The 24,975-nt window shown below is 39.4% G+C and overlaps 1 protein-coding gene across 1 annotated transcript in view; it reads left to right on the top strand.

Annotated features, from left to right (window-relative positions):
- Positions 1–24,975, top strand: part of ANTXR2 (ANTXR cell adhesion molecule 2) — a 176,424-nt gene that overhangs the window by 1,143 nt on the left and 150,306 nt on the right. Inside the window, exons 2-7 of the mRNA XM_005903870.3 lie at positions 374–445; positions 2,560–2,631; positions 21,666–21,747; positions 22,463–22,570; positions 22,691–22,759; positions 24,134–24,214. Coding sequence (XP_005903932.3) covers positions 374–445; positions 2,560–2,631; positions 21,666–21,747; positions 22,463–22,570; positions 22,691–22,759; positions 24,134–24,214 — 484 coding nt within the window. The remainder of the gene's footprint in view (positions 1–373; positions 446–2,559; positions 2,632–21,665; positions 21,748–22,462; positions 22,571–22,690; positions 22,760–24,133; positions 24,215–24,975) is intronic.

Here is a 24,975-nt window from a genome sequence, read left to right as displayed (position 1 = left end):
GGGTAACCTTCTGCGACCCTGGGACCCACATAAGACTCCTTCTGAGTCCCCCAGTCCTCAACGCCTCACGCTGGCTAAAGTTTGCCGGGTTTTACCCTGAGCACAGCACTTTCATTGTAGCTTGGCAGTCTAAAGTTAACGTACTCAACTGTGGATTGCATTTCCTTCTAAGGAAGGCTGTGTTTATTTGAAGAGCTGGGATCTTACTCCAGACAATTAGCAGGCAGGTGATCCTTGAAGATGGGTAGATTTCCTAGGTTCTTGTAGCACCTACCTTTCAGTTGCTAATACTGTTAACTTGGCTTGAAGAAGAGGTCAGCTTACACCCCTGTAAATGTGTTGTTTTTCTGATTCGTTCAATTTTCTTTTTCAGGTCTGGGAGTGTGGCAAATAACTGGATTGAAATTTACAATTTTGTCCAGCAACTTACAGAGAGATTTGTAAGGTATTTCTCCTACTTTTCTTTCCTAAGCAGGGGACTTTGAGTTGGAGGCAAGTAGACCAAAGGCTAGATGGGGTATCCTTTTTTGGAAACCATTTGCAAGGAAAGCCTTTACTGAAGTGTTGATTTTTAAGTGCCTCAAGGTCTTATCACACACATGCTGTTATTAGGACAGCCCTTCAGTTGTTGAGGCCTTATTTCATCTGGATCCCAGAAACTTGGCTCAGGCTCTGGGGAACTATCTTCAGACATGATTCCAAATGTCTTTTCCTTTCTGAGTTTTCATCTGTTTTGAATTTCATTTATGCTTTCTCATAATTTATCACTTTAAAAGTTTATGCTAATAATACCCATAATATATTTGCCATTCCACACAATTCTTAGCATTATTGAGGTCCTCATTAAGAAAAAAAAGTGTTGGTAAACTTCAAATGAGCATGTGTTAATAACCCACTACCAGAAAAGGCACTTGTGTGTGTGTGCCTTTAAAGAAATGACTTGTGTTTACACAATGTGTGGGTGTGTGGCTGGTTTAAAATTTAACTGTTCTATATATGCAATAAGCCTTACTAGGAAAGATTGGTTTGTCTCCTATAAAAAGCATAACTGCTATGATAGCCAGCTTACTCTCTTATTTAGAGGTAACCAGAAATTAGTGGCTTTCTTATTTAAAAGTGACCCTAGGACACTAGGCTTTTGAGGCTTTTTTCCTCCTCCTCTTTTTTTTTTTTTTTCTTTTTAAAGAAGAAAAAATGCAACGAGGAAATGCAAGTTTATCAAGATAATGGAAAGGACATGAAAAGGAGCTGTATCATTAAATATTGCTTCTTTCAGTCGTGTTAGCCCAAATGTTTTCTTTAAAACAGGCTTGGATGATCAAAACATTTTGAAAGTCATGTTGCAAGTAACTTCAAACAATCTGTAGAGGCCTAGGAAATCCTTGCTTTCAGTTATTGGCAGCAGTAAGCTTATCCCTATAAAAATGTATGCTTGTCCATGTTCAGTCATCAGTCTCCTGTTTAAGAAGCCAAGTATAACACTCATTTCTGGACAGGGTCTAAGGTAAGCTTGTCTAGGAAAGAAAAGTAAATGAGGCTCTATATCGTTAAGTGTCAAAGGCAGGAGAGAGAGTTGTTGATAAATTTTCTGATTTAATCCAAGAGTGTGCAGAGTGTCTCATAGATTTTGATCAAACGCAGTGGGTCATTTCAGTACATTTCCAAGAAGTAGGGCTCTTATTTGGTCTGGTTTACAAATTGGAATTCTATAGTAAACAGTTCTCTGGCACAAGTTTAGTTGTTCAGTTGCTAACCCATAATATATTGTAGGAAATGAGTAAAGGGTGACTACTGAAGTGAATGACTTTTCAAATATGTGTAACCCTTGGGCATCATTCTGCTCTTCAGTTTATAGAGCTGAGTGTTACAGCTTCAGGTTCAGATCTTAAGAAACATTGCATAGGGTGTCTTTGAAACAGGAATCATTCTGTGAGATCAAGGCTTAGAGCTTAAAAGGTGTAGCTAACTAGGGCAGTTGTTGCCAATCGGAAGTATGATGCTAAAGACTTAGAGAACTGAACATGTCTAATCAAAATGTGATTTGTTCTTCTCTTTCACATTGTCCTTGACACTCCTTAAGTAATCCTACCTCAGGATAACTTGTATGAACTCCTCTCATAGTTGTGGTAATTAAATCAAACCTGCTTGTCTCCAGCCCTAAACTTGCTATGATAATCATTCTGAAGGGATTGGCCTCCTTGAAGGAGATGAGGTAGAAGGCCAAAGAAAGAGCTTTCTACAAAAAAAAAAAAAAAGAAAGAAAGAAAGAAAACTTTCCACTGGCCTGGGATTTATCTTTCTAGGTAATTTCTTCCTAAAGTGGCCCTGTGGGTCAGAGAGGAGTGCCTGAGTGCTGAGCAGCACTGACTAAATCTAGAATGACTTATGTGATAATGGTAATGTTGAGCAGAGTTCATGTATCTACTTAGGGGTTCCATTTAAAAGAAGACTGGACTGTTCAGTGAGACTGATTTTAAATGAGATTCCCTAGCTATACGTCTGTATTATATCAATATTTCTTTTAAAAATGTTTTAACTGCCTCTTTTCTTGTTTTGCAGCCCTCAAATGAGATTATCTTTCATTGTGTTTTCTTCTCAAGCCACCATTATTTTGCCATTAACCGGAGACAGGTTAGTGCATTATCACTTTGCTGCAGGCTTTTAGTAGAGACTTATCTTAAAGGAATGATGGATATTTCCAAGTGGTGATTCAGGCCTCTCAGTGGAATCAAGCAAGTACGCAGACAGTTAAGTTCTCTTCACTAATAGAGGGAAAAGGAGGTATGAATAATAAAAAAGAGCAGCTAATCTGAAAATCAATATCATTCACATTGCTGTGGAATGTACAATGAGACCCAGATCTCCGCCTTAGTTGTGTGTTTACTGCCTCCCACCTTTCCCCCTCTCTGTTACTGTAAGTAGTTCTACATCTTTCTTGTTTCGATGTAATATATTAATCAACTAGGAATTTGAAGAACATTAAGGAGGAGAAAGATATGGATCTATTTGGATAATTTACTAGATGGAGCAGACATCCTGCATCTTCAGACTTACTCTGAGGTCCACTGATGCAGAATAGGTTTACCTTTATGAAAGAACTCGCTTTTAATTTCATAAATATATATATTTATGAATTTGAATTTAATTTCATATATATGTATATAAATTTCCCCCAAATCAATGTCATAATGCTTTATATGACCATTTTGGTGTCGTTTGAACTAATCACTGTGGCAAGTTAGAAGTAGTCATTGATGTTAGGTGGCAGCCTGCATGGGAGGGGAGATTGGGGAAGAATGGATACATGTATATGTATGGCTGAGTCCCTTTGTTTTCCATCTGAAGCTATCACAACATGGTTAATCAGCTATACTCCATCATAGAATAAAAAGTTAAAAAAATAAGTAGTCATTGACATTTTAAAGAGTGGTACTTTCCATAGTGGGAAGGGAGATTTTCTACTTCATTTAACATGAAGTACACAAGGTAGTTCTTAATCAATTCTTGAATAAATGAGTGGGTTAGTTTTATTGTGAAACCCAATTTCTCCAAACTGTAGTTTCAGCAAAGAAGGCTGTTGTACCTTGTTCTGTGTAATATGTGGATTTCTGAGAAGTTTTGTGTTTATAGTTCCTTTAAATAAAGTTGTTTTTTTTTTTTTTTTACTTTAAAAATGTCGAGAACACATAATTTTTAAAAGAGCTTACAGAGGTAACTTATTTAAAATTCCCAGAATTGATTTGGAAAATCCATCAAACTTCTAACATATTTGTGCTTTAAGTTTTACTTTTCCTGGAGAGGAAATCTCTGTAGGTGGGGAGTCCAGCTTATGACCTCAGTCTCCTCTCTGATACTTCGTTTCATACTTTCTCATGTGCATCTGGGTCTCATCAAAGGCCGGGGCAACAGTAGTCCCTAACAACCCAAATACAACAGCTGTTTATTCCCATTGATATAACAGTCCTTGCCTTCATGAAAAGAATTTTTTCCATTGCCTAGCTTAATTTCCAAAGAAACAGCTTTTGATTCACCCCAGGTCACTCAGTGGTAAAGAATCCACCTGCCAATGCAGGAGCTGCAGGTTTGATCCTGGATTGGGAAGATCCCCTGGGAGAGGAAATGGCAACCCACTCCTCTATTCTTGCCTGGGAAGTCCCATGGACAGAGGAGCCTGGCGGGCTACAGTTCATGGGGTCGCAAAGAACTGGACACGACTGAGCAACTGAGCATATACATAGCATGTAGCACAAAAAGAGAACCATGCTAACATTTGTGAAGTGCATATGTAGAGAAAAGCATTTAGAATATTGCCAGACACACTATAGACTCTCAGTAATTGTTAACTGCCTACTTTGTGCTAGGTTCTCTGTTAGGTACTTTATATGTGAGTTCTCCAGCACTTTGATAAACTGTAATCACAGGTCAGCAAGATTGGTATTGCATCAGCAGGCATGGAAAGGGTTTAAATTGTGTTAATCTCACTAACACAATTTTTACTATTACTATACACTATAATAATAGTAAATTTATATTATTGTACACAACCTCACTAACACAATTTTAACCCAGGAGTTGGTGATGGACGGGTTAAAGCCTGGCGTGCTGCTGTTCATGGGGTCACAAAGAGTTGGACAGGACTGAGAGAATGAACTGAACTGAATCTCACTAAAGATTTTCCGTTATCATTGGTTGAATCTGATAAGGCAGAGGTTGGGATAAAGAGGCTTCTGTTTCCAGAGGCAGCATAATATTGCAGCTGAAAGTTGCTGAACCAATTTCCTAGCCAAATGGTCACAGACAAGTGACAACCTCTTTATGCTTCACTTTTTTCCATCTGAATAATGATGACGATGATGGTCATAATAATAATACCTACCTCATAAGACTGCTGTAAAAATTGAAGTCAGTGTGTGTGGACAATGTAGGACAGAGTCTGGCATATATGTATCAAGAGAAGAGAGCTTTGTTGTTGTTAGTATCTGCAGTTAGGGAGTGTGCAGTATTTTAATCATGGGGAGGCATTATCCTTATATAAAGGGATTATTGTACTGCTTGAAAGGATTTATAATAGTTCAGGAGGAATTTTAGTATAATGCTATTTGCAACTTAAAACATAGTTGGCTCTTCTTTCTCTTTTTAAATAGAAATAAATTTAGTTTTAACAAATTTCCCTGTTTGCCAAATTGCATTAGTTTGGGGTAGCAGAATGTACACTAACAAGGCCTGGGTTAGAGTTCCAGTTTTGCTACTTATTGGTTAGAGATGGGATAAATCATCTTCTCATTCTGTCAGTATTTATGTCTATAAACTGCAGGCATAATCTACTGTGTTTTCCTTCTTTCTTTCTTTCTTTTTTTTTTAACTGTGTTTCCTTAAGAGATTTGTGGGGATCAAAAATAAGACAATGCATACAAAAGTATTTTGTATATTACAGAACAGTTTCCATTAAAGGATTAAATTCTGAACCTAGTTGTTCTTTTACCAATTTTATTTAATTAGTAACTTTTCAAATTTCTATGGTCCTCTATATTTGGATATAAGGTCACTTTTCATTCATTATACCCCCCCTTTTTTAAAAAAAATTGGGGTATTCTTGCTTTACAGTGTTGTATGTTTCTGCTGTACAACAAAGTGAGTGAGCTATATGTATGCATATAACCCCTCCCTCTTGGACCTCCCTTTCCTTGCAACCCCTTCCCCCTCCTCCCCTCCTTCCACCCACCTCCTGCCCCAGCATCTCACCCCTCTAGGTCACCACAGAGTATCGAGCTGAGCTCCATATACTATACAGCAGCTTCCCACCAGCTATCTATTTTACACATGGGTGATATGTTTATGTCAAGCCTAATCTCTCAATTCAACCCACTCTCTCCATGTCCACATGTCCGTTTTCTACATCTGCATCTCTATTCCTGCCTTTTAAGTGTGTAGAAATCATTCACATATTTAGATGCAAGATCACTGAACGAATGTTGCCACAGCTATTGGGGATCCTTGTTTCAAAGTCTAGAAAGGGGAATTCTACGCATGAATTTTCTTGATGTCACACTTAGAGGTCTGAGCGCATAGGAAAAGCAAAGGTCAAACACATCAGGTTTCACAATTTTGTTTCTATTTCTCATAATTCTTCTGTAGCTTGGTAAATATGAGAAGTACCTCTTTCGTGTTTCAAAGTGTTGCTAAATATCTTCAGTAGAGAGGAAGCAAGATTAGAAGGCAGTAAGTCCTTACAGTTGGACTGTGTCTTCTGTTAGGGTTTCATCATGAAGTCTGGTACTATGTAAATGCATAAACAGAATAATAAACATGGCAAGAAATGATCAGTTATCCATTTTATATGCTCATGATTTAAAACCATTATTTTTTTAAAAATGTATTTATTGGCTGCATTGGGTTTTCGTCGCTGCACGTGGGCTTTCTCTAGTTAAGGTGAGTGGGGCTACTCTCTAGTCGCTGTGTGAGGGCTTCTCATTGTAGTGGCTTCTCTCATTGTGGAGCATGGGCCCTAGAGCCCACAGGCTTCAGTAGTTGTGACACATGGGCTTAGTTGCCCTGTGGCGTGTGGAATCTGCCTGGATGAGGGATCAAACCTCTGTCCCTTGCATTGGCAGGTCCAGGCAGACTTTCCTGGACCACCAGGAAAGTCCTAAAACGTTATTATTTTGAATATTTCAATTTGAAACATTCTCTTCTTTTGCCCTCATGATTTTTATTTTATTTTATTTTCATTGTTGTTGTTAAGTTGCTGCGTCCTGTCTGACTCTGCGACCCCATGAACTGTAGCATGCCAGCTTCTTCTGTCTTCCACTGTCTCCGGCTCAGATTCGTGTCCATTGAGTTGGAGGTGTTATCTAACCATCTCATATTCTGCTGCCTGCTTCTCCTTTTGCCTTCAGTCTTTTCCATCAGAATCTTTTCCAATGAATTGGCTCTTTGCATCGTGTGGCCAAAGTATTGGAGCTTCAGCTTTAGCATCAGTCCTTCCAATGAATATTCAGGCTTGATTTCCTGTAGAATTGACTGGTTTGATCTTCTTGGAGTCCAAGGGACTCTCAAGAGTCTTCTCTTTTATCCTCCCTATCTGGTAATCCCTCCACTCACCTACCCACCATCCTGCTCTGGCTACCCTGTATACCATGTTTTGAGCATTATGTGCTCTGGAGGTAACACAAGGATGGATAATCTTGTGTGTGATAGTGAGGAGTGTATACAAACACATATAACTCAGGGCTGTATTATAGGATCCAGTAAGAGGAAAGTGCTGAGTGTTGACTCAATATGGAAATATCCAGCCTCTCGGTGTTAGAGAATTTGAATCAAGACTCATTTAAAAGGATATTTTTAGTTATTGTGTTGAATAATTGGTGATAGTGAATTATGCTTAGTTCTGTTCAGTGTAATCTTAATGAGGTAAAAGCGATTTAGTTGGAAACATTTAGTGAACATTTTTATGTGCTAGATACTGTGCAAAATGCTTTCCATTCATTATTTAACCCTTATATCAACTCCATGTCATAGATACTATTATCTCAAGTTTATAAATGAGGAAACTGAAGCTGAGAAAGGAAATGTAGCTTGTCCAAGGACACACAGTTAATCAGTGATGAGGAGTATATTAGCCAGAATGGTCTCTTGAAATGTAGAATAGATCATGCCACTCTTGCTCTTAAGACAATCTGATGGCTTAGAGTAGAAAGCATTTCCCAGTGGCCTAAAAGCCCTACCTGACTGCTCACCCAATCCTGTCCTAACACTGCATGCCCCAGTCTCGCCCACTCGCCACCTTTCCCTTCCCTGAACGGGCCGAGTGTGTTTCTATACTAGCAGTTTTGCCCTTTGTCTTCCCCATGTCTTGCCTGGCCTCATCCCATGCGTCACCTCCCCGGAGAGGCCTTGCCTTGGTATCAGGTGTGAAGCAATCCTACCCCACCTTCCCAGTAGTGTCTCACAATTCTCTATTTGATTATCACTTTTTGAAATTGTTCTGATAATTAATCGATTTATTTTATCTCCATAACCCTAATGTAAACTGCATGAGAGCAGAGGGGTCTTCTTTGTCTCGTTTACCTTCACCTCCAAATCTTAACACCTATAACAGAGCTTGAAACATAGTAGATGCTCAGGAAGTATATGTTGAATGAACGATTGGGTTGGTCTGACTCTAGAACCTGAGTTATTAACTGCTATCAAATGTTTTCTCTCCTTAAGAAATAATAAAACATGATTTATATTTGCTAATCTTTTCATTCCTATTGTTATAGATCAGTTACGAACATTTCCAACTCTCTTTTTGATATACTTGTCCCCAACTTGAAAAAGTCATATAATTGTTTGACCTGAGAATAATAATCAATTACTTAGGAAAAAATATTCTGTAGACAAACTTAGTCTAGGAAATTAAAAATAAGTTATTTGATTAAATTTATATAAAAAGTGTAAGTAATATATACATTTCTGTTATTTGAAAGGATTTCTTTTAATTCCTTTGAATCCAAGTTAAAAGTTTACTTGTGATAAGATAGTTGGTAATTTATAAATTGGTTCATTCATTTTGCAGGCAGGGAAATTTGCCAGTATTTGTAAACGTTTAGAAGTCTTCTATCAGCAATTTTACTTTTTAGGACTATGCCCTACTGAAATAGTAGCACCAGTGTGCAAAGATAGGTATATGTGAGATTAAACCCTGAAGCATTGTTCATAATGTGAAAATGGTAGTAAATCTAAATGCTCATCAGTTGATGATACTGTAATTAAATTAGAGTATATACATAGAATTGGATACTATGCAGTCATTCAAAGAACTGGAAAATCTATATATATTGCTATGAAAATATGTCTAAGATATACTAGTTGAGAAAAGCAAGTTGCAGAATACTCTGTTAAAGATGACAAAAACAAAAATTTTAATGGTTTTTATGGTATGTGTGTATGATAATGAATGCATGGAAAAAAGTCTGGAAAATGAGCAACAAATTGCTAACAACAATATTGTCTTAGCAATGAGATTCAGGGTGGGGGTTCCTTGAGTGAGATTCAAGGTGGGGGCTCCTTCATGTTTTAGTTTCTATACATTTAGGTTATTCAATTTTATTTGAATAATATACTATTTATAAAAAACAAATGCTTAGGTTTAAAGGAAATATGACTGACTTATGTAGCCAGAGACAACTCTCTTGGTATCAGAATGGAACTCAGGAGTTAGAAAGTATAAACATTAGGAGTAGAGCATTGTTGTTGTTCAATCACTCAGTCCTGTCTGACTCTTTGCGAACCCATAGACTGCAGCACGCCAGGCTCTCCTGTCCTCCACCATCTCTTGGAGTTTGCTCAAATTCATGTCCATTGAGTTAGTGGTATGCTGTGCTTGGTCGCTCAGTCATGTCCGACTCTTTTTGACCCCATGAACTGTAGCCTGCCAGGCTTCTTTGTCCATGGAGATTTTCCTGGAAAGAATACTGGAGTGGGTTGCCATGCCCTCCTCCAGGGGATCTTCCCAACCAAGGGATTGAACACAGGTCTCCTGCCTTGCAGGCAGATTCTTTATGGTCTGAGCCACCAGGGAAGCTCAAGAATACTGGAGTGGGTAGCCTATGCTTTCTCCAGGGGAACTTCCTGACCCAGGAATCGAACTGGGGTTTCCTGCATTGCAGGTGGATTCTTTACCAGCTGAACTACTAGGGAAACCCATTGAATCAGTGATGCTATCTAACCATCTTGTCCTCTGCTGCCGCTTCTCCTTTTGCCTTCGATTTTTCCTAGTGTCATAGTCTTTTCCAATGAGTTGGCTCTTTGCGTCAGGTGGCCAAAGCATTGGAGCTTCAGTTTCAGCAACAGTCCTTCCAATGACTATTCAGTGTTAATTTCCTGAATAGGAATAGAACATATTCAGCTGTTAACCTGGGGAGTGCTGAAGTGAAATGAAATGAAAGTTGCTTAGTTATGTCCAACTCTTTGGGATCCCATGGACTATATAATCCATGGAATTCTCCAGGCCAGAATACTGGAATGAATAGCCTTTCCCTTCTCCAGGGTATCTTTCCAATCCAGGGATCGAACCCAGGTCTCCCACATTGCAGGTGGATTCTTTACCAGCTGAGCCAGAAGGGAAGCCTGGCGGAGGGGCGCAGATCCTGAAGGTTGCTTGTTAAATGTAAACATCAGGACTGGACTCTGGGTCAGAAAAACATAGGCGCTGTATACGAGCTGTGTAACTTTGGACAAGTTATTTCACCTCTTGCTACCCAATTGTCTTGTCTGTTATAAGGAGCTAATCATTCCTACTGTGTAGAAGTGTTGGGGTAATATTGGGATGATTAAGTGCACATAATGCATGAGGAGGCCTAATTAATGACTAGGTGGGAAGGAGGCTGAGGCTGAGATGAGATCTGGGTCTTATCACTGTACCGCCTCGTCACCGTTATGTGCCCAGATTCAAGCAGAAGCTTGAAGTCAAGTGACTTTGCACAAAGTGACACGGCTATGTCAGAGCCAGAATTCACCCCTGTGTATAGCTCTTGAGCATGAGCACCTAACCATTCCACTGCCTCAGAATCTTTGTTCCCCTTTCTCCAGCTGGTTTCCAGAATTGGTCAGAGTTGTCATAATTCAAAGATATATTCATCCTCTAAATTTCTTCTGTGCTCTTACAAACCAGTGACGTGGTGAGAGGAAGTGACTAGTTGTTTTTGTTTAGATTCTAACAGGGAAGTTATTTTTCCTGTTGAGAAAAGTCAGTGCTGGTCACACATTGTGCTAATTCTGAGAAGTCTGAGCATGGCAGCAACTCAGACTCCAGTCGTGGATGTGGGAATAGCCGTTTTCAGTGAAGTCCCATATTTGCTTTGTGGATATGTTCTAGAAAATGAAATGCATTGTTACTCATGTCTGGAAGACACACCTGGCACACTCAGGTGGTAAAATGCAGAGGTCATTTTTTCATGGCCCAGGGAGGTGTTGAATGAGGAAATGGGGTATAAACACACAAGATACAGCAGATACAGACTTTAGGTGTCATCTGGGTACCTCACTTAGGTAAGTGTAGACTAAATTAGAGACGAATTTTCACAAACCCATATTGTATGGGGCATTTTGTAAGCAGATATTTTTGAATCTAGGACTCTGACTTTGGATTCATTGGTCTGGAATCTGTACCACAGAGACCTTGACATATATTGGCCTTACCATGACATGTTAAATAAAAAGTAAACAAGTTTTTATATAAAGTATGAGTTCCTAAGATAATGTATTAGCAATGTTTGTGCCTGAAAAATCATCTTTCATTCTTTTGAAACCCTTTAAAATCTTTTAAGTTGAGCTAATAGGGAACAATTTTTTTTTTTTGCAGTTTATTCTTCACACTGTATGCCATGTAACAGTATATAATGGCATAATTAAATAGATAGCTAGGATGGTCCCACATTTGAATGAGTGAGCAGATTTTCCCTCCTGTAATTTTTCTAATTTTGTCAGACTGATTATATAATATTGTGGTTTATTAATGGAAGGAGATAGAAGTAGTAAAGTTTATTGAGCACTTACTATGTATCAGACATTTTGCTAAATGCTTTATTTGTAATTGCTCAGGTAAAGTACAGTGCTAAGTGGATTATAAATCATTAGTAATTTTGTATGGACATGAATAACATCTTGAGAAGATTGTCTTGTCTCATATTCTACTCAGTCTACTAAGTTTTATTTTCCAAGAGCAATATTTAATTATGTTATGTAACTATACTTCAGCCACCTGATGCAAAGAGCTGACTCATTGGAAAAGACCCTGATGCTGGGAAAGATTGAGGGCAGGAGGAGAAGGGGACAACAGAGGATGAGATGCTTGGATGGCATCATTGACTCAATGGACATGAGTTTGGGTAAACTCTGGGAGTTGGTGATGGACAGGGAGGCCTGGCATGCTGCGGTCCATGGGGTTGCAAAGAGTCAGACACAACTGAGCAACTGAACTGAATTGAAATCTTTATAAAGTTTCTGTGTATTACTACATTTTGTTTGCAGTTTTGTTCATTTCATATCCCTGGCTGATAATCTCTTAAGGATAAAGTACAGTTCAGTTCAGTTCAGTCACTCAGTCGAGTCTGACTCTTCATGACCCCATGGGCTGCAGCACGCCAGGCTTCCCTGTTCATCATCAACTCCAAGAGCTTGCTCAAACTCATGTCCATTGAGTGTGTGATGCCATCCAACCATATCATCCTTTGTCATCCCCTTCTCCTCCTGCCTTCAATCTTTCCCAGCATCACAGTCTTTTCCAGTGAGTCAGTTCTTCCCATCAGGTGGCCAAAGTATTGGAGTTTCAGCTTCAGCATCCGTCCTTCCAATGAATATTCAGGACTGATTTCCTTTAGGATGGACTGGTTGGATCTCCTTGCAGTCCAAGGGACTCTGAAGAGTCTTCTCCAACACCACAGTTCAAAAGCATCAATTCTTCTGTGGTCAGCTTTCTTTATAGTCCAACTCTCACATCCATACATGACTACTGGAAAAACCATAGCTTTGACTAGATAGACCTTTGTCAGCAAAGTAATATCTCTGCTTTTTAATGTGCTGTCTAGGTTGGTCATAACTTTCCTTCCAAGGAGCAAGCGTCTTTTAATTTCATGGCTGCAGTCACTATCTGCAGTGATTTTGGAGCCCAATAAAATAAAGTCTCTCACTTGTTTCCATTGTTTCCCCATCTATTTGCCATGAAGTGATGGGACCAGATGCGTAATCTTAGTTTTCTGAATGTTGAATTTTAAGCCAGCTTTTTCACTCTCCTCTTTCACTTTAATCAAGAGACTCTTTAGTTCTTCTTCACTTTCTTCCATAAGGGTGGTGTCATCTGTGTATCTGAGGTTATTGATATTTCTCCTGGCAATCTTGATTCCAGCTTGTACTTCATCCAGCCTGGCATTTTTCATGATGTACTCTGCATATAAGTTAAATAAGCAGGGTGACAATATACAGCTTGATGTACTCCTTTCCCAATCTGGAGCCAGTCTGTTGTTCCATTTCCAGTTCTAACTGTTGCTTCTTGATCTGCATACAGATTTCTCAGGAGGGAGGTCAGATGGTCTGGTATTCCCATCTCTTGAAGAATTTTCCACAGTTTGTTGTGGTTCACACAGTCAGAGCCTTTGGTGTAGTTAATAAAGCAGAAGTAGATGTTTTTTGGAACTCTCTTCCTTTTTCCATGATCCAGTGGATGTTGGCAGTTTGATCTCTGGTTCCTCTACCTCCATACCTCTAACACTTATGCTTATAGGGTTATCTAAACTGGCATTTGGTAGCATAGATGTATGAGGCTTTTAGTTTTTGTGATAGGTTGCTCCTTTGTGACCTCCAATGAAACACAGAATACATACAACATATATGCATACGTGTGTGCACGTGCACACACTCAGTTGTGTCTGACACTTTGTGACCCCATGGACTGTAGCGTGTCAGGCTCCTCTGTCCAAGGAATTTTCCAAGTGAGGATACTGGAGTGGGTTTCCATGTCCTCCTCCAGGGGATCTTCCCGACCTAGGGGTTGAACCCTATTCTCTGGCATCTCCTGCATTGACAGGCAGATTTACCACTGAGACAAATATGATTATATATGTAATAGGTATAATATATGTGTGTATAAGTATTTTTATATATTTATATATGTATTTAAGTACACACATATTTATATATTATATATATTTATATATACACATGTATTTACATATGTTTATATAAGTATTTTAATTTAAATATATAATTTAAAAAATGTGGGCTGGGGCTATGGCTCACTTTAACCAATGGAATGCAACAGATATGAATGAGCATGAAACTGAGCCTCCAGTAACAATTTGCTCACTGCCTTTCCAGTCTTTACTATCCATCTCTTCAAGGTCATTTACCTTTTACTTTAGTCACAACTTTAATTTTTGAATATCTATTGCTGCATAATAAACTACTCTAAAATTAGTGATATAAATACAACTAGTCATTTCTCATGATATTGTGCATTGAATGGGCAGTTCTTATGCTTTGCCTGTTGTCAGCTAGAAAGCTGGAATGGCTAGAAGGGTTGAAATGACCGCACCCACATGGTTCGAAAGTTCGTGCTGGTGCTGGCTGTTGTCTAGGAGCTCAGATAGGACTGTTGATCTGAGTCTTCATTCTGCTACACATGACTTCAACTCATGGCTAGGTTAAGTCTCCTCCTACCATGGTGATTTCAGGGTAATCAAAGTTTTTGTATGGCAGCTAGCTACCAAGGGTATATAAAGGGAAAAGTCCTGTGCCTCATTTAGAATTAGTCCTGGAACAGGCATAGTGATCATGAAAAACCACCCCAACATTTAGTGGCTTAAGCAATGATTTTGTTATCTCTCACTATTCTGTGATGGATGGCTCAAATGGAAGCTTCTCTGTCCCACATGATATTATCTGGTGCTATAATCATAGAAGGTGGTTACTGTTATGGAGCATAGCTAGGGCTGTTTACTGGAATAACGTTTTCCTCCATGGGACCTCGGCTTGTGGCCTGGGCTTCTCAAGGCATGATGACTGGGTCCAAGAGCGAGTACTATGAGATGAAGGAAGCAGTGTCTCCATTTCTTTTAAGGGTTGGACGTCTAAGAATATCGCTTCTACCTTGTTCTAGTGCTAGGTAGTAACAGGGCTGGGCCAGAATCAAGAGGATGGGGGATAAATTCCAACTTTTGATGGGAAAATGGGTGCATATAGAGTGGGAAGAAATTGATAGAGGTCATATTTAGAGATTCTGTACATAGTTTATACTGAAAGTAATAATGAAACTCCAAAGATGAATCGCTTTCAGAAATAAACATGCCAGCTAAATGGAAAAAAAAAAACCTTGTGTGTAACCAAAATAGCAAATTAGACTGGTAATTTTGGCACTAGTCTTTAGATTCTGCTGTAACCCATAACCCATGTCAGCAAATTTTGAATGATGTGTTATTTACTTTTATTTTTTATTATTAGCCTCTCACTCTCATTCCTTTGTATGAATTAAAGCTGTTTATTAACAACATTAATACTTTATTTTTGTATTATTTTAATATTATCATTATTTCCTTCTTGGGTTGGAATAGATGGGCACATTTCCTTTTACTTTCATGACTTTGAATAGTTTTTTCAATTCAAACTCTCAGTCTTAAGAATTAATAGGTAAGGTATAAATGTGAGAATTGAAGTTTTATTTATTAGAAATGATAATTTTCCTAAAACAGTTTAATATTGTGCTGTGATAGAAGTACATTTTGGGATTTTGATATTCACCTATTCAAGAGCAATACTGAACACATGCATATGAGTTGGAGTTTGTATAACTTAATATAAAGTTTAAAAATTCTATGTGTTTTTGCACTAGTGAAGAGAAGTTCTCAAATAAGGCTCCCAAACTGTGAAAAACAAAGGTGATAATTCCTATTTACATTACCGTCAATGGTTGGCACAGTACAGTGAATTGATGGGCTTCTCTGGCGGCTCAGATGTAAGGCATCTGCCTGCAATGTGATCTTCCTTAGCAACTAACACTGTGCTTCCCTGGTGGCTCAGCAGTAAAGAATCCAATGCAGGAGCCACAGGAGACGCAGGTTCGATCCCTAGAAGATCCCCTAGAGGAGGGCATGGCGACCCACTCCAGTATGCTTCCCTGGAGAATCCCGTGGATAGAGGAGCCTGGGGGGGTTACAGTCCATGGGATCGCAAAGAGTTGGACATGAGTGAAGTAACTTAGCACACATGCACAGAAAATTGATATAAACAGTTGGTATTGATTATTGAAAACTTAGGTGCCATGCATTGTACTAACTGTTTACAATAAGTGAAAGTTGCTCAGTCGTGTCTGACTCTTTGCGACCCCATGGACTGTATCAGATCAGATCAGATCAGTCACTCAGTCGTGTCCGACTCTTTGCGACCCCATGAATCGCAGCACGCCAGGCCTCCCTGTCCATCACCAACTCCCGGAGTTTACTGAGACTCACGTCCATCGAGTCAGTGATGCCATCCAGCCATCTCATCCTCTGTCGTCTCCTTCTCCTCTTGCCCCCAATCCCTCCCAGCATCAGAGTCTTTTCCAATGAGTCAACTCTTTGCATGAGGTGGCCAAAGTATTGGAGTTTCAGCTTTAGCATCATTCCTTCCAAAGAAATCCTAGGGCTGATCTCCTTCAGAATGGACTGGTTGGATCTCCTTGCAGTCCAAGGGACTCTCAAGAGTCTTCTCCAACACCACAGTTCAAAAGCATCAATGGACTGTATAGTCCATGGAATTCTCCAGGCCAGAATACTGGAGTGGGTAGCCTTTCCCTTCCCTAGGGGATCTTCCCAACCCAGGGATCAAACCCAGGTCTCCTGCATTGCAGGTGGATTCTTTACCAGCTCAGCCACAAGAGAAGCCCAAGAATACTGGAATGGGTAGCCTATTCCTACTCCAGTGGATCTTCCCAAACCAGGAATTGAACCAGGGTCTCCTGCATTGCAGGTGGATTCTTTACCAACTGAGCCATCAAGGAAGCCCTGATAGTAATAGTCCCTTTATTTTTTATAACAACTCTGCTATATAAGTACTATCAATGTTCCCATTTTCAGAGGGGAGAAATGCAAGCTCAGAGAGGACACAACTTAGCAAAGTCACAAAATTACTAAGACTAGTGAGTTTTAGAGCTGGGAATTAAGGTGGCCAGTGCACCATGTTTGACCTGTGGGTTGCGTTCATGGTATGATGCAGGGTGGCATCATGAAAGAATGAGGTCTGGCTGCAGATGACCCTGCTCAGTTCCTGACACATCATGTGATAAAAGAATAATGACTAATGTCTGTGTGACACTGACTTTGTACCGAATTCTTTATATGCATCAACTCTTTGATTTTTCACAGCAACCCTGTGGAGTTATGTTGGTGTTACTTTTGCTTAACATGAAACAACTGAAGGATGCGGTGGTAGATAATTAGCTGGAGCAGTCTGGACTGCTATCCGTTGTGCCATCTGTCACCTCAAATTCAGCTTGCCACCATTTGTAGGTTTTGTAGAAGAGCAACATGGCAATGCAAAGGAGAAGCTGTAGTAAAGAGGGTTCATTTAGGGCACTAGCCATTTCCTTTCTCTCATCTATCTCCTCTAATAGCTCTTCTGTCCAGATCTGACAGCTTTCTGAATTGTTCAAAGCTGCCAAATATAATAACGTTATATTAAAAAGATGATGGGCTTCCTGGTGCCTCACATGGTAAAGGATCTGCCTGCACTGCGGGAGACCGGGGTTCGATCCCTGGGTCGGGAAGATCCCCTGGAGAAGGGAGTGGCTACCCACTGCAGTGTTCTTTCCTGGAGAATTCCATGGACAGAGGAACCTGGTGGGCTTCAGTCCATGGGGTCGCTGAGCAACTAACATTTTCATAAATGTGATAGTAGTCACCTAATAAATGTCTGTGGAATGAGTGAATGAAGACGTCATTGGGGCAGCCATTCTTATTTACACTTTATGGATATGGAAACTGAGCTGCAGGAAATTAAACAACTGCCAGTGCTTACACTAGTTGCAGAACCCAAGTTTTAGTTCGTTTCTGATTTACTCCAAACCTGAGTCTTCCCACCTCATTCTATAGCTTTCCATATCATTTGTTCTCACTAAAGCTTCAGCATAAACTTTCTTTCCTCTATTCCTTTCCCTCCTCCTTTTTGGGTCTTTATCAATTTTTTTCAACCTTCAGTTTGCTGAGTGAGCTCTCCTTAGAATCAAGAAGCAAGTAAACTGGGTGAACAAAATCCTACGAACAGAGGAATGACCAGTGTCAATAACAACCATAGTAGCTTTTCTTGGCCATGTTGCATGGCCTGTGCGATCTTAGTTTCCTGACCAGGGATTGAACCCGCACCCCCTGCATTGAAAGTGTGGAGTCTTAACCCCTGGACAGCTAGTGAAGTGGCCTAGCGCAGTACTTATTATATGTTATATTATATTATATTAATCCTCACAATGGCCCTGTAGTACAGGTATTTTCCTCTTTGTTTTATAGTTGAGAAAATGAGATTGGGCTTGGAATTAATCCATGTTCTCTCTGGCTATAAGTCATCCATCCCAGAAACTGCATTTTACATTTTAAAAGATTATCCTAGTTACCTCCAAAACCCCTTTAGTAGAAGAACTGACTGCAAAATAGGTAAGGAAAAGAGCATTCCAACAACATTCCATGGAATTCTCCAGGCAAGATTACTAGAGTGGGTTGCCATTTCCTTCTCCGGGGTATTTTCCCAACCCAGGGATTGAACCCGAGTCTCCCGCATTGCAGGCAGATTCTTTACCAACTGAGCCACTAGGGAAGCCCTTTCCAACAACAGGGAAAGGTTTTAAAATTAGATTAAATCAGAGTTTCATAATTCTTGGCCGCACTATAGAATGCTCTGGAGAATTTCCAAGAAATACCCTGACCCCAGCACACATCAAGTAAATTATAATTTTTTCCATTAGTGTCCAGAAGATTTTTTTTTTTTAAAGCCTTTTAGGCCATCCCAGTGTCCAGCCAGGGTGGAGAACGACATTGCACCTGTAAATCGACTAGGCGTAAATTGTTGTCATATCACAGTGTAAGATCACAGTGTTCACATGTGTGGGTGCTCAGCCAATGTGTGTAGACTGATTGAAACCTAGAAAGAGCTTTGAAGTCTGGAGAGTTAAGGCATGCACATTGAAAAGTTCAGGTTAAGTATAGAGATACATTTATAAATGTATATCTTTAGTCACAAGTAGAAAGGACTTAAAATTATGGCTGAATTGTGCTAGTTGAGCATGTCAGAATTTTCTGCCAACTATTTTATTATGCCACTATTTATCAAATATATCTTCACCTTAGTTGTGACCTCATGCACACCTTCCATAGTTGCGGTGTCTTAATGGCTGGAGAAAGGCCACTGAGGTGGCACAGTGCCTAGCAGTAGTGGTTGCTGTGTTTCCTTCCCTTCCCTTCTCTTGTCTGCTTATCTTTCCTCTTCCCTTCTTATCTCTTCTTTCCTTTACTCAGCAGAGAAATTTGAAGGATACTAACAGAGCTGAGAGTGTTAATTTTTTAGATTAAAAAATGAGTCAATATGTTTTTGCCTCTGCCACCCCCTGCCTCTCTGCCTCATCCCCTCTTTTCAATCAACATAGTTATAAAGTCAAGAAGAAAGAGTTGATTATAGATTTTGGTACCCTGATGCCCAACAACAACAACAAAAACAAAAGTAGCAACAGCAATCAAACAGAGGTTTCATATCCCACTTTGTTTAAATTCTGCCTCTTTCCAAGAAGTATTTGAAGTCACACAGAATACAGTAACATTGCAGAAAATTAGTAACATCTGAAAAGAAAAGCTAAGATCTTAGAAAAGAGGATATAGCAATATGATAACCATTGAGCTTAACAGAATTTTCTGAATGAGGAAGACATTTACCATGCAGTTCCTGATAGTCGGGGCAAGAAATAACTGTAGTTAGCAGAAAAGAGGAAGTGTGTAGCGATTACTCAGGGATGGCAAAGAAGCTTCTGCCCTGTGAGCTCATAGGGGACTTTGTGTGTCTTGCATCCTTGGCTACAGAACCACAACAAACTCCAAAGTAGTTTCGGTATTGCTGTTTGTTGCGGTTGAAGACAACATTAAAGCCAAGCTCAGTGAATCTGATATTGACTTGAGCTGATCTTCATAACATACACATTTTTTCTTCTCTTACTTTTAAACATTTTCTCCCTTGCTTTCCTTTAGAACTTTAAGTCATGGTATAAATGGATGAGTTGTGTTTTTTACCTACTACATGGTTTTTTTCTCCCTCAGTTTACCATTTACTAATAAAAAAAATTTAAACTTATTTTTAGTTACTTGGAATCCCTCAAAGGCCCTGTCTTGTTTTGACTTCCATTTCCCTTTTGGTGACACTTTTTTTTTTTTCAGTTGAAAAACTTTTTTATTTATTTGTTGTATCAGGTCTTAGTCGTGGTGCACGAGCCTAGTTGCCCCATGGCATGTGGATCTTAGTTCCCCAACCAGGGATCAAACCAGCACCCGCTGCATTGGAAGGCGAACTCTTTATCACTGGACCACCTGGGAAGTCCCAGTGATACTTGTTGATAGAGGAGAGGCTGACAGAGTATGTAGTTACTCTGGAAAGTGACAGACCAGGGCTCATGAATGTTGATGTTGTTGGATATGGCCAAGGAACACTTTTCCTCTTATGACTCTGTAGCTGCAAAAGTAATGAAGCAGTTCAGAGTAACTTAGAATGTCACAGAGGCTGGTGTGGGATACAGGCAAGAGTGCTCTGCTTCTTCCAGCGGAATAAGCAGGCAGAGACCTACCTTCCCACTCTGAATCCCACATTTGGCAAGTTCTTTCTGCTTAGAGTCTTCTACTAGTGTTGTCTAGTCCTCAGAAGTAATAATGATTAGAATCTGAACTAAATGGAGAAGGCGATTTTTACCAGGCAAAAGCTGTTTGTGTAAACTTGAATTTCAGTTGTCTTTTTTCATTTCTCTTTTGGCAGCAAACATTAATGCTTGAGGACACGCTGCCACTCATTTCTGGGAAGCACCAAATATTTGGTTTTTATCTGCATTCAGACTGAGTCAGTTTCAAGTTGTTTCTGTAGATATTAAAACATAAATATTTAGATAAAACAAGTTTATAAATTATGTAATTTACTCCATCATCTGTGGAACTATGAATTTTTTTCCTAGGGTAGATTGAAAAATTTATTGAACACTTACTTTGTAAAAGGCATTATAATAAGTAACTAGGGCAAAGTTGGGGGATGCATTATAAATAATAGACATGGTGATAGCCCACTGTAGGCTTCTAGTCTGCTGCTAAGTCACTTCAGTCATGTCCGACTCTGTGCGATCCCATAGATGGCCACCCACCAGGCTCCCCCGTCCCTGGGATTCTCCAGGCAAGAACACTGGAGTGGGTTGCCATTTCCTTCTCCAATGCATGAAAGTGAAAAGTGAAAGAGAAGTCGCTCAGTCGTGTCCGACCCTCAGCGACCCCATGGACTGCAGCCTAACAGGCTCCTCCATCCATGGGATTTACCAGGCAAGAGTACTGGAGTGGGGTGCCATCGCCTTCTCCAGGCTTCTAGTCTAGTTAAGTGAAAACGTTAAATCCGTGAAATTATTTTAAAGTATAATATTTTTAAGATACAGAATTGTTCATTGCAGTAAAAGTTGAACATGAATATATTTGGGGCATCTTAGAAAAAAGAGTGTACTGAAGTTAGTTAGGTTCAGAATAGGTAGATTTTAAAATAAGTATTAAAAGAGACAGTCAACATGGGTTGGTGGAGGTGACTGAGTTACAAAGAAGGAAGATTAGGATTATACTTTGAAAGTTGTGTTTTCTGGAAACTTCCTGAGATGAACTTGTCTGATAATAATTTTCACTACAATATTAAAGTAGAATCCTTAAAATTAAAATAAAATAAGTTATTTTTAAATGTGGGTGAGGCTCTGGTGAATGATTTTATGCTTAAAATACAGACATTATTAAATATTCATTAAAATGACAGTATGAGGAGTTGTTTGCCCTCAAAACCTGGGACAAAACTGCCTTAATTGCAAAACTGCCACATTTTTTGAAAAGTGCTTATTGTGATCTTTCCTCATTTTTCTTTTGTTTAATTTTGTACTGTGTTATTTTCAGAGGCAAAATCAGTGAAGGCTTGGACAATTTGAAACGTGTTAGTCCCGCAGGAGAGACATACATCCATGAAGGACTAAAGCTAGTAAGTTCTTTTATACTTGTAAGTATGGAAAAGAATGTTTCCTTACTGTGTAATGAAATAAATTATAACTCCCTAGTAAAACTCTAAGATGCCATTACATGCTTACCTTAAAATTAAAAAAAAAAAAATTCTTTTAGTTGTTCTAGGGATAGGACTGATAGAAAGAATTTACCATGGTGATAAAAGAAGTTTGGATGACAGTTTGCCTTTTAAGGAATTTTCCATTTTCTCTGCAACTATATTCAGAGAACCACATTTTCTCCGTGGTTATAGTCAGCCAAGGCTAAAAACCTTTGTGATTTACACCCAATAGTAATTACTCTATAATGTGAATATATGTATATTTCAAATTAAAATAGTTAATATAAAATACCCTGTTTTAAAGAAAGAAGAAAGAAAGTGAAATCGCTCAGTCGTGTCTGACTCTTTGTGACCCATGGTCTGTAGCCTACCAGGCTCCTCTGTCCATGGGATTTTCCAGGAGTGGGTTGCTATTTCCTTCTCCAGGGGATCTTCCCAACCCAGGGATCGAACCTAGGTCTCCCACATCGCAGGCAAACACTTTACCACCTGAGCCATCAGGGAAGCCCTACGCTATTTTAAAAGCTAGTCCAAAATAGTTTGATTTTACCAGACTTAAAATGCAGCTTGATGGAACATGCTGGTTAAAAGTTAAGATTAACTTGTGAGTTGGACAATTTTTCTTCATTTTCAGGCAAATGAGCAAATTGAGAAAGCGAGAGACTTAAAAACCTCCAGTATCATAATTGCTCTGACAGATGGTAAGTTGGACGGTCTGGTGCCATCATATGCAGAGAAAGAGGTGAGTATTGAACTGAAACTGTCTTTACACCCCAGTGTATTTTGCTGTATGCTCTGCATGTGTAGCCTGATGTTTGAATAATTTACCTGTCTCCCTCTCTCTGTCTCTCTCTCTCAATAGGCAAAGATATCCAGGTCACTTGGGGCTAGAGTTTATTGTGTTGGTGTCCTTGACTTTGAACAAGCTCAAGTAAGTACAGCAGATCTGTAGCCTTGAATCTAAATCACATAATAGTCTTAAGGAGAGTTGATCAGATTTTTCAATAATGACTTGCATGCATGCTTCCTTGGTGGCTCAGAGAGTAAAGAATCTGCTAGGAATGTGGGAGACCCAGGTTCAATTCCTGGGTTGGGAAGATCCCCTGAAGAAGAAAATGGCTACCCACCCCAGTATTCTTGCCTGGAAAATCCCACGGACAGAAGAGCCTGGCAAGCTCCAGCCCATGGGGTCACAAAGAGTCAGACATGACTGAGCAACTAACACTTCTATGTATGCTAAGTCGTTTCAGTTGGGTCTGATTCTTTGCAGCCCTGTGGACTAAAGTCTGCCAGGCTTCTCTGTCCATGAGATTCTCCAGGCAAGAATACTGGAGTGAGTTTCCATGCCTTACTCCAGGGGATCTTCCTGACCGAAACCCACGTCTCTTATTATGTCTTCTGCGTTGGCAGGTGGGTTCTTTACCACTAGTCCCACCTGAGAAGCACAGTGTTCGTCACTCCTGGGGTCTGACTCTTTGCAACCCCATGGAATATACCCTGTCAGATTCCTCTATCCATGGAATTCTCCAGGCAAGAATATTGAATTGGGTTGCCATTCCATTCTCTAGGGGGAATCTTCCCAACCCAGGGGTCAAACCTGGGTCTCCTGCATTGCAGCAGAATTCTTTGTCATCTGAGCAACCACAGAAACCCACTTAATTGTTAAAGATCTTCTATAAAAATGGCCTCCTGTCTTGAACTCTGTGTTAGTAATGTTTGATTTTGATGGGTTTCATTACCTAATTAAACTGAAGACAAAACTCTACTTTTCTTGAACATTAATAAAATAATATGCATGCTCCTCTTTAATCAGCTGATGAGGTTATCATGACAAGTCTTGTTTAGATGTTTTAGTTTGAAAATTTGACTCTTAGGAGCTTAGAATTTGAGAAGTCTGTTGGAAAAATCTTTAATGATTTTCCTTAAAAAAAAAGTGTTTTTTTTTTTCATGAAGTTTACAGGGTTTATGTATTAAATTTTTATTTCCCACTCACAAAATGTTTTTACATTTAAATGTCTGGTTGAGTGTGAGCGAAGCTTCTGTGTCTCATGACATTTGCAGCTCGTAGAGCTCTGCACTCTTTTGAAATTGTGACTTGAGGCCGGTTGTAAAGGGGCTGTGCCTGATCTCAGTTCCTGTTGTTGTGCTGCATTTAGAGTACACCAGTTACTCCATTCAGTTCCTGACAAGGAATTAATCCTCTGGTGTAATTTTTCAGATGAATGTAACTAACAAGTAAGGAAGGGTATAAAAGGTTGTATGTCTCAACCACCCCCCAGTGAACTTTTCCTCCTTTTCCTAAAGCTTGAAAGAATCGCTGATTCCAAGGAACAAGTGTTTCCCGTCAAAGGTGGATTTCAAGCTCTTAGAGGAATCATTAATTCTGTGAGTATTTATTTGTGGGTAGGAAAGGCTCATCAATTTTAAATTAAAAGAATTAAAAAATTTTTTTATTTTGTTTGGGAATATAGCTGATTCACAATGTTATGATAGTTTCAGGTGAACAGAGAAGGGACTCAGCCATATGTATACATGTATCCATTCTCTCTCAAACTGCCCTCCCACCCAGGCTGCCACATAACACTGAGCAGAGTTGCTGTGTTATACATAAAGTAGGTCCTCATTGGTTATCCATTTTAAGTATAGCAGTGAATAGATATCAATCCCAACCTCCTTAACCATCCCTTCTCCCCGTTCTTTCCTCTGGCAAAACGTTGTCCCCATAAGTTTCTCTAAATCACAGTCTCTGAATCTGTGAGTCTCTTTCTGTTTTATAAGTTCATTTGTGTGATTTCTTTTTAGATTCTACATATAAGGGGCATCCCTTAGATATATTTTAAACTATAGGGAGTAATCTTGTTATCTTGAAGAGAGAATTTAAGAAGGAAATTTGTTGAGTATTGCACATGCAGGGAAATTCTAGAGATATGGATTTTGTTTGTGAGATTTGGAATTAACTCTTAACAAATTGAGTGCTGTGAGCCTGGGTTTGTGATTTCAAGTTTAAGATTGTCATCACCAGTCTCAGAGCGCCCTTTGAGCATGGAGTTCCTCACTGACTCGCTATCTTGAAAGTTTTATAGGCTTTGTAGAAGTATAAAATAAAAATTTGGATTGGAATGTGTGATTGCTTCCTGCTCCAAATA

The sequence above is a fragment of the Bos mutus genome, chromosome 6 (genome assembly GCF_027580195.1).
Source record: "Bos mutus isolate GX-2022 chromosome 6, NWIPB_WYAK_1.1, whole genome shotgun sequence".
NCBI lineage: Eukaryota > Metazoa > Chordata > Mammalia > Artiodactyla > Bovidae > Bos > Bos mutus.
Note: the sequence above shows the minus strand (reverse complement) of the source record. Positions and strands in the feature narration are given on the sequence as shown.